Source organism: Mercurialis annua, linkage group LG7 (assembly GCF_937616625.2).
Source record: "Mercurialis annua linkage group LG7, ddMerAnnu1.2, whole genome shotgun sequence".
NCBI classification, from domain to species: domain Eukaryota; kingdom Viridiplantae; phylum Streptophyta; class Magnoliopsida; order Malpighiales; family Euphorbiaceae; genus Mercurialis; species Mercurialis annua.
In genome coordinates, this window is record NC_065576.1 from 12,562,079 (window position 1) to 12,573,074 (window position 10,996).

The 10,996-nt window shown below is 35.8% G+C and overlaps 1 protein-coding gene across 1 annotated transcript; it reads right to left on the reverse strand.

Moving 5' to 3' along the window:
- Positions 1-8,679: 8,679 nt before the first annotated feature.
- On the reverse strand, positions 8,680-9,776 carry LOC126656825 (uncharacterized). The gene is made up of 3 exons (XM_050351447.2): positions 9,627-9,776; positions 9,432-9,539; positions 8,680-9,108 (listed from the first exon to the last, which is right to left on the reverse strand). Exons 1-3 carry the CDS (start codon positions 9,708-9,710, stop codon positions 8,680-8,682), a joined length of 621 nt encoding a protein of 206 aa, XP_050207404.1. The 5' UTR covers positions 9,711-9,776.
- Between the last annotated feature and the right edge of the window lie 1,220 nt (positions 9,777-10,996).

Below are 10,996 nucleotides of genomic sequence, written 5' to 3' on the forward strand. Positions count from 1 at the left end.
TTGTATAAGATAACTATAGACGATCGAAGTAAATATGCATGAAGGATATGCATATTAGTTGATTAAGTAAGTGGAAAAGGTTTGAATTCGAGGACGAATTCATTATAAGGTGGGGTGAATGTAATAACCCAAAAATTCTAAAATAAGAAAATCGTGCCACGAGTCCTAAAGTTTCGTAATTTGGACCAAGTAGGTCGGAAATGGACACCGAGATGAGAATTTTAAAAAATATGTTGGGAAATAATAATAGTTCAAAATGGGAATTATTATTATTAATAATAATTAAGGACTTAAGATATGTTGGGAAATAATAATGTATGTTTATTTGGATTCTGCTTTTAAAACCATTTGCTTTGTTTTGGAACGGGTTGTGCTAGGATGTAAGATATCACATGGTAAGACCCAAGTTCCAATGAAACATTTTCATGTTTTGAAATAGACGTTTGTATACGTCAAGTTGCGTAAACTTTTACTAAAATGTTTTATGTATGAAAAGTGTTTGTATGATTGGATATGCATATGAAATTATGAGCTTCTTTCTCACATTCTGTTTGCGAGAAATTCATATGTGTTTTTAAGGCTTGCTACGGGTTTTGGAACTACCATTCCCATTCTAGCGCTGGTCGCTGCTCGTAATTTTAGGTCGTGAAAGTTGATCCCGCGGGTCCGGCTCAACTTGAAGAAGAGGTTCAAGCGGCTACGGATCAAAAACAAGAGCAAATTCCTCCTCCTCTTCCGGCTTTTGATCCTCAATATGCTCCTCCTCCCGGGTTAAGCACGGATCAAATGTTATGCCTTATTTATGGGAGAATGAATCTTGTAAAGACTAATGTGGACAACCGCTTCACATCACTTGAAACTAGGTTTGGTCGGATGGAAACCGATCTCGGTTATTTGAGAAATCGAGTTGACTCTCGATGGGGCGCACCTTCTCCACCTTCAGTTCATGGTGGTGATGAAGAAGAACTTGTGGATGATACCGAAAGTGAAGACTTTTGATGACTACCCTTGCATTTCATTTATTTGCATTTTATTTTACGTCTTTCAATGAAAATCTTTTGCATTGTTTTTTAGCCAAAAATGCCTTGTGTTTCAACTTGTTGTGAAATACAAGTGTTGTGTTATTATTTGCCTTGTAGTGTTGTGTTTTTATTTCCCTTGTATTATCTTTATGTGCAATTAATCAATATTTCATTTTTTGTGCCTTTATATATATGCCTTGATATATTTGCCTTTGATATGCACTAATCCTTTTAGTTTTTGACAAAGGGGGATAAGTATTGCCTTTAATACTTTCACTTCTCTTAAAATTGCAAAATTTTCCCAAATACCTAAATTTTTAAAATTTTAATGCTTTATGTCTTTAATGTTAATTTATATCTCTAGTGCAAAAAGTAAGGGGGAGTCAAAGTCTAGTTGAACTCCCACAAACTGAGCAATTTATTTAAATTGATTATCAAAATCAAAAAGGGGGAGATTGTTGGACCAAGTCCTTTTGATATCTTTAATTTTGACTTTGACAATCAATTTAAGGGTTTCAATATTGTTTATTAGTATGTAGGAACCTATTAAAACCATCATGCAGTGATTCAGAGGTTTATAGCGACAATTGAGAATTTTAATTATTGACTTTCCAGGAGAAATGTCGCGCCCGCGACATTCTTGAGTCACGGGCGCGACATTTGAATAACGGGCTTGACTTAATAAAGTCACGGGCGCGACAAGGAAGAATCTTATAGACTTATCAAAGGGAAATTGTCTCGGTCGCGACCTGAACCTGTCACGGGCGCGACGCTTGTTACCATTGGTATTGCAACGATTTTTTTTCAAATCCCTCACTGGCTGCATGACACTTGGCAAAGGATGATTGGAGAACGATGGAACCGTTATATCACGGGCGCGACATTGATGTCACGGGCGCGATTATTCACTTTTCAGCAAAATGAAGTCTTCACTTGGAAGACTTAAAGAAGAGTTGTTGGGGTTATAAATACCCTACAACCACAACAGTTATGTGGTTAGACCCTCCAACATTAACAACAACTACAAGAATTCAATTATACTCTCCGTCTCTTATTAAATTGTGCATCATTAATTGATTGCTTTTCTTTGTTGTTGATAATCAATTTTAATTTACCATTAGTGTTTGTAGGTTTGTGATTAGCCTTAAAAAATCACTTTGTGAGTTTGTGTTGAGCTCTAGAAATTTGTTGTAATAGTTAGGAGTTAAGCTTAAAACACACATCAGTGAATTTATTACAAATCCAATCTTTAATTGAGTAGTGGAGTAAAATCGGTTTGTGATTCGAATCACTCTAAATTGCTTGTGTTCTTTCTTGTATCTCTCAAACTCCAAACCAAACACTAATCAATTTTTAATTTCTAAAAATAACCTTATGCACCTCCCTCTAATGTAGTATTTGAGATTTCAATAACATTAATATTTAAGAGTAAAGTACAACTCACAGATCGTTCTTCCTATATACGTTGATACGAAATTTTTAAAGTTCATATTCTGTCTTCTCCGAATGCTACAAATTCTTAAACTCCGATCCCCAAAATTTCAAAAACTTTAACCAAAGATTTCCGAGATAAGGATATTGACGAGAACGGCGAGAAAATTGGTCAAAGCATGACGAACCGAACGAGTCGTTTTTGATAGAATTTTGCATATGATATATATTTCGGTAAAATTTAAAATAATAAAAATGGTAAAGTCAAAGAGCACGTCGATAGCTTCAATTTGACATAAAGCACGTTGATTTTTCATGTCGGTATTGAGAAATATCGACGAAATAAGAAAACGTGTTTTAGATTTTTTTGATTTCTATTTATAGGCATGTCTCTTGCCAGGTGTCACCGTGCATGTGCGCCACGTGTCGCCGTGGATGTGCTCCATGTGTCTCAGTGCAAGTGCGCCATGTGTTGTTGTGCACGCGTGACACTTATCTACTCATATGCACGCCACATGTCCCCTAATTGCTATTTTCTTTATTCTTAATTTTTTACGTCCAAACTTCCGTATTTTGCCGTTTTAATTTCGTGGATTTTTCCGAAACTTTTAACTCTCCATTTAAAGATACATATTGATATATTAATTTAACCTATATTTCACCAAATGCTATTCTGCACGTGTATTTTACCCAATATGAATATTTATCCATTTATACATAATTATAACCCCAAACTTAATTATATCTCATTCTTAAATCATAATTTATTTATATTATTAACATATTCAATTTATTTTTATATCAAACACGACACATATTTCATCGGACATTAAACGATACATGTATCACACGTCAGATTCTTATGTCATAATAGTGAGGGATGTTACAGGCCTGGCCTATCGAGGATGCGTTTGAGCATCTCCACATCAATCACAAATAGATATGGCAAAATGGTGTTCCCCTGCCGAACTCCTCTCCTCAGATCAATCGGATCAACCAAGATACCATTTACCAACAAAGCTGTAATAGCAGAGGAAAGACAAACAAACATCCATTCTATTTATTTATCTAGAAAGTTCATACATCTCATGACCTCAAGTGAATACCCTTAATGAAAATCAAGTTTTAAAACGAGAAGTTTATCTTTCCTCCTGTTTACCAAATGAATTAATTCATTGGCAATCATAAAACACTCCAAGATTCTTCTACCTTTCAAAAAGGCATGTTGATTATCGGAGACTACTATATTGATTGACGACGCTAACTTCAGAGAAAGGGTCTTAGATAACAGCTTAAAAAATCATTAACTAGACTAATGGGTCTGTAGTCTTTGATATTTGTTGACCCTGCCACCTTTGTAACCAGAACCATAAAAGAAGTGTTTATACTTTTCGGTAAGGTTTTTTTATCTTCTGGTAGGTTCCCACTTTCCATGTAAATTATGATGTGCTCCATCCATTGATCTAGTGGATTGATCAGGAATGTTACTTTGGGGTTTTGGATGCTACTGAAATGTTGGACCGATGATGGTATGCCCGGTATTGTTTCTTTGGCTGCTCCTGCTTTGGCCAACATATCTGCTTCCTTGTTCTCTTCTCTAGGTATTTACTCTAGTTCCCGTTTTCCACCTTCCTCGGAAATATTTGCGAGCAGTTCCTTGACTCGGTCAACATATCTTTTCATTTCCGGATTGCTAACTTCGAAAAATCTGAGGACTCAGTTAACCACTAGTTGAGTATCGCTCTGAATTTTGATGCGCTCTGCCTTCAGTATTGTTTCCATTCTCAACCCTGCTATCAAAGCCTCGTATTATGTCGAGTTTTTGGTGCTTGAAAAATTTAGATTGACCGAGTGTTGCATTTTGATTGTATGCGGCCCTTTCAATATCATGCATGCCCCTGATCCGGTCATGTTTGATGCTCCATCTACTTGCAACACCCAACTGATCATACTCTCGTCTACTTCGGCAAGTTGATCATGTGTTGTTGTTTCAACCACAAAGTCTGCCAGGATATGAGCTTTCATTGTTGTTCTCGGTGCGTATCTGATGTCATATGATCCTATCATGACAGACCAATTGATTAGTCTTCCTGATGTTTCTGGTCTTCCTAGGGCTTTTTTTTCAGTGGTTGGTTTGTTCGAACTATCACCGTGTGAGCCTGAAGTACCTCTTAAGCTTTTCTACCGTTAACAGCAGTGCAAATGCAAATTTCTCGATTTTGCTATATCTGAGCTCGGGCCCCTTTAACACTTTGCTTGTGTAGTACACCGGTTTCTGGTCTCCTTCTTCTTCTTTTACGAGCACTGATACTATTGTCTCATTGGTGACACTCAGATACAAGTGTAGTATTCTCCTGCTTCGGGACTTGTGAACAAACAAACATCGAAACTAGTCGAGGTCTTCACGGAAGTTATAGGTGGGAATATGGAGTATACAAATGTAGAATTTGTTTCGGGTTTCGACTACTATACATGCTCTGTTTTGGAGCATGAAACAACAGCTGTAGAGGGCTGTTTTCCAACCTAAAAATAACAGTTTTGAGGAACCAACTTCAGGATAAATTCTCACCTTAGGACTATAATTTCAGTCTAGAACCTAAATAAAAGTTGTAGACGGGATTACGGACTATAAGGGTGTCAAGTTTGTTTGGTACTCGGGTTATTTTACGAGAACGTTTTAATAACCCGAAGTCGGCTAATTAGCCCGTTTTGGGAAAACTAGTTTTAATTAACGAAATGCAAACCCGTTAATTATTTGACTTACGAATTGACGTTTCGAGTTAGGATTAATGGTAAATCATGGAAAAGTGATATAAAAAATTAGTTATTGAACCAGCTCGATAACTAATTTATTTTAGCTGATTGGATAGGTAATAAATAACATTTGGACTAATGTTATTTAATAAACGGAATTATTAGTAAAAAGTAATCATTTAATTTCGGGATAGATACGATGTGGTAGAATTTAATTGTTATGTGATTTATAATCAATATGCCTTTAGATTAGAATACGTTCTAATCGACAATAGTTATCGTATTTGCATAGACCCGGCGAGGCAACTATCGACGGAACATGGAACTCGAGGAGCGTGAGATCGCTTTGTTTAATTTGGATGTTCGGGATTAGCAAGTAGTGAGTTTATATTTATATTGTCGTTTATTAATAATTTCATCGTTTTTATAAAATACTTTTATGAACTTCTTAATGCATTAAATGTTTTGAAACCTAATATAGATTCGATGGAACAAGCTAACTATTAGGCATCAATAGAACTGTGTGTACACCAGTTATGACAAACTCAATAAACATAAGCTATGAATGATAGTATATTATACATACATAATGTACAACCAATAATGAATAATTTATAAAGCCATAAAGAATCCCTCTTTAAGATCGATTGATGCTAGTTTAACTCGGTGGAACCATCTCGGCACTGCATCAGGAAATGATGAATGCTAGTTGAACTCAGTGGAACCATCTCGGGACTGCATTAATCGAGATACGAGGTTAACTCGGTAGAACCATCTCGGGACCTGTATCTCCCAGTTAACTCGGTCGAACCATCCCGGGACTTGGGACCAATAAGTAAGCTTTGAATGAACAAGTAAGAGATACGAACATAATAAGAAACATAATGAGTACGAAACATAATGATTATAGGGTTTCATCTAGTTCAGTATTTGGATGCCTATAAAGGTACTTGTTTTTAATTAATTTCTTCAGTATTATATGAACTCACACAGCGTTAGCTAACCCCCGCAGTGTTTTGTTTCAGGGAAAAGTATTTTGAAGTATTGGACTTCAATTCTTGTTAGTATATGGGTCGGGTGATACGCTTAATTTATATAGTACCTTTTCTAAATATAATATGTGTATTTTATATTATTTTAAGGATATTATGCTCGGAAAGGTGTTATTTTGTAGGCGGTATATGCAAGAAATCCATGAAACAAGAATCAAAGGAAATTGCAAAGAAACGAAGAAAATATATTGAATTGGTGCTTGTTTATTAACCGGTTGTTTTATCCTTTTTCAAGACCTCAAATTAGAAAATATTCTTCATATGAATTGTAGTAGACATCCTAACCTTTCCAAAACATCAAGAATTACATCATTCGGAGTTGTCTAACTCAGGTTATGAAGTTTTGAAGATTGGAAAAACTGCATGTTGCATTAGTTTACTTACAGATTTGACCCTTCTGCCTTAATTTGATATTTCGGAACCCTTAGAGATCTCTGATGAATTTCTATAATCCATATAAAATAAACTAGACATCTCAAGCTTTCCAATGAATCAAGAACCAAGTCATTTGGATGTGTGTGCAAGGAGTTATGGATTTTCGAGGTTGCTGGTCGCGCAAAAGATATTGGCGCGCGGCACAAATGAGGAACTCGTCGGGATTGCTCTCTGGAATGAATGTTGGGCGAATTTTAGGGAAGTGCCGAGCGGCAAAATGGGGGAACTCGCCGCGGACACCTGAGAATGTAAAATTGACCGAAAAACTCATCCGGAACGCGCTAAACTCATCGGGGATCAATCATAGTTCGACTTGGACTTGTTTTACAACATAATAGGTGGAACCTTCTACTTCTAAAAGGTTGAGAGCATTAAAGATCAAAGTTCAATTTGAATTAGGAGTGTTTCTCAACACTTGATCTTAATCCTAAAAGGAGATTGACTTAGGGCAAAACTCAAAGTTTCAAGACCTCTATAAATAGAGCTCAACTCAAGACTATTCAATCATTCAATTCATTATGTAAATACATCATTCTATTCTTTGTTTATTAATTTAGTTTAGTTTAGTTTTAATTTTTAGAATAGTTGTTCTTTAGCTTAGCTTGTAAAATCATCCAAGCACAATTTGGATTTCAAGATTTCATTGAAGAAGATTATTTTCAAGCCAAATCAAGTTTGATTTCTTCTCCATTCTATTTAATTATGCAATTCTTATTTGTTTACTTGTTTCCTTTTACTATGTCTAGCTAATTTAATTAATCTAGAGTATTGTAAGTAGTATGGGTGTATGATTTAAATCCTAAAAACTAATTTACATATCTTTATTTATTCTTGCAATTCTTATTATTGGGATTAATGCTTGTAATAACTTGATCACCAATTACATGATTGAAAATCGATTTGTGAGTAAGCGTCATTAAAGCAAGTTGGTTGGAAAAGGTAATAAGAACGTAGTTATAAAACATGAGTCCGTCCACTATGTTTGCGTTGCGTGGCGTGTGAGGATAACTTTTCTTAATGCTTTGTTTATTATTGTTGGATTATTTTCTATTGTCCTCTAAGCCGTGACAGTAAGGACGATTCAGGGTAATCGGGTTATAAACAACAGGTTAACATCGTCTACGAAATAGGGGGTTAACGAGGTTAGATCTATCTGCCATTGTAAAGAATGATTAAAATTAGGATTGATTGAATTAGAATTGTAAGGCATCAAGAACCCATATGAAAGCAATATTTTAGGTTGGTTGTTATTATTGTTTGTTTTTATTATTTGTTATTTTCTATTTTTCTTAGTTTAATTTAAAATACAAAAACACTTCATCTTTAATTGCTCAAATAATAGTTTAGCTAACTATTTTGGTACTACTACTAAAATGCTGCTTTTTAGCGACGGATTTTTCCGTCGCTAAAAAGCAGAATTCCGTCGGGAAATGGTTTCCCGACGGATTTGCCGACGGGCTGAGTCCGTCGGCAATTGTGGCGTCGCTAATTGAATTAGCGACGCCATAAAAACGTCCGTCGCTAAATGGCGCATGGCCGTCGCCAAACGCGTCGCCAAACGACGCGTTTGGCGACGAGCCATGATGTATTTGGCGACGGATATAGTCCGTCGCCAAATGGTGAAGGACAAAATCCGTCGCCACAACTGTCGCCAATTGGCGACAGATTTGGCGACGGATTATGTCCGTCGCCATTTGGCGACGGACTATATCCGTCGGGAAATGGTTTATTCAACCAACGTTTTCACGTTTAGCGACGGATATAATCCGTCGCTAAACGTTATTATTCCGTCGCCAAAATGACAAATTCCGGGCTAAATTTTTTTTTCCTGGATTTTTAATTAAATACAAATCCTGTTTAAATACACAAATTGCAGAAAAGACAAACAACACATAAAATACAAAAGCATCTAATATATATATATATATGTATATAACGTACGATACATGAAAATCGTATACAAAAAACGTCCCTACACTACAGTACTACAAATCTGTGACGTCGTCATCTGGGACAACGTCGTCAGTAGCCGGTGGAGGCGGTGGAGCCGGTGGAGGCGGTGGTGGAGGAGTGGGTAGCACATCTCCCGGGGCTCGCTGCTGCATCTGCTGCATCGCCGCTGCAACCGCAATCTGGACCTGATCACGGATCGTATCCGCAAACTGAGCGATGAGATCAGTACGGAACCTCGCATCGGCGGCTGGCGACATGGTCTGAGAGGAGCTTCCGGCTCGTCTACTAGAAGTACCTTGCTGCGAGGCTACGTACTCAGAACCAAATGAGCCTAATCCGTAGATACGCCGCTTCCTCACCCCCTCAACAGCAAGATAAACTTCGTCCGGATCCACTGGGGTAGATGTTGTACTCCCCTCGGTTGTCTGTGTAGCGCCCAGCATCTCCTGCTCAAAACGCTCCTACAAAAACAATTTAAAACAATTATTTTCATATGAATTACGTGTTTCAAACAACTTAAACATTAATTTTAATAAAAATTCGGCAGCATTTCGTTTATAAAATGAACATCACCCATTTTTCAGGGAAATCCTGCAAACTTCAAATCGTACAAAATAACATATATCAACAACCAAACCACTTAATTGAAAGGAACAACAAAGATACCTAATTCAAATAAAATAAATTACGTGTTTGAACAATTGAGCTATTATATTCAAACTATTTAACTACTTAAACTATTTGAATACTACTTTCAACAATAAAATTTTAAAAAAATACTTACAGCCGCAATCCTCGCGCGCTCATCCACGAATCGGGTCGGGTCAGCCTTCAGAGTGTGCATCCTCTTATGCACCTCAGCATGTGTCGGCTCGCGCCCCAGCTCCCTAGCCTGCCAAACAAATTTAGTAATTATAAGTTCATTTAACAAAAAAATATAACATAAAATACTATAATAATTAAAATAAAAGATAAATACCAAAACAGCCTTATGCTTCAAAGCAGACATCGACCCTCCAGTATGTCGAACCGGTCCAGTGCCAGCTCCGGCCGGCTCGCTCATCCGATTGGCCCGCGCCTGGGACGATTTCTTCTTCGCCTCATCAGAGTCCCAAACTCTCTCCCAGGCCCGCCATCCACTAATTGGGATTTGGCGACGGATTTTGAATCCGTCGCCGAAATCCGTCGGCAACGGATTTTGAATCCGTCGCCAAAATCCGTCGGCAACGTACATTTAGCGACGGATTTTGGATCCGTCGCCAAAATCCGTCGCTAAAAAGGACTTTTCCAGTAGTGTACTAGATTCATTCTTTGTGGGTTCGACACTCTACTTACTCTTTATTACTTAATCACGATATTGTATACTTGCAATTTTGTGCATCATCGAGTCGTCCATGACGGATTGACGCGAACCTAATTACCCAATATGAGTTTGCATGGGAGAGTGTTGTAACTTTTTAATGAAAGGTTGCAACTCCATAAAAGGTGGTAACCTATTGGAAAGTTACACCTATTCATGTCACCCGATTGATGTTTATATATATGTATTCTATTACACATCAAACTAATTAATTGATTCATAATCAAACACTCCCAAAATATATATCAACTAGGCCGATGCCCGCGCGTTGCGTGGGTTTGATAATAAAAACTAAAACAAATATCTTTTTATATTATCTTATTTAATACATGAAAAATTTAAAAAGTAAAAAAGTTAAATAATTTTTTTTCATGACATGATTATATATATAGTTGTAAAGTTAAGAACACACATATAATATGATTCATGCATATCACCACCAAGCAAATAAAGAAAAATAATATCATTCGAACATGATTTCTAACTATAGACTAATAATTTGCGTGCCTTTTTTTTCTTACAATAAAAACATATCAATTGAGTAGAAACCAACTATAAGTAATTTTATTTTTTGTGAAATATAAATATATTTTGCATTTTTGAATATATCAAAAATACATACCTTGCTTTTATTGTCTAAGTGCATACATGTATATAAAATAAGAAATTATGTATATTAAATTTTGTTGATGTTTCTCATTTATATATAGAAGAATAGTCTTTTTGTATTTCATAACTTACAAATATGATAAATATAAAATACTTTTAAGATTTCATAATAAATGATTTTAAAAACTTATAATTAATTGAATTTATGACTAATTAGAAATAATAATTGATTTCATAATTTATAACATTAATGATGTATGCAAAACTCTTTATATTTATAACTTTTTAAACATTAATAAAATATTTTAAACATTAGAAATATTCGAATATACAATATACTAAATATTAGAAATAAATTAGACTCTTTACATTTTAATTTT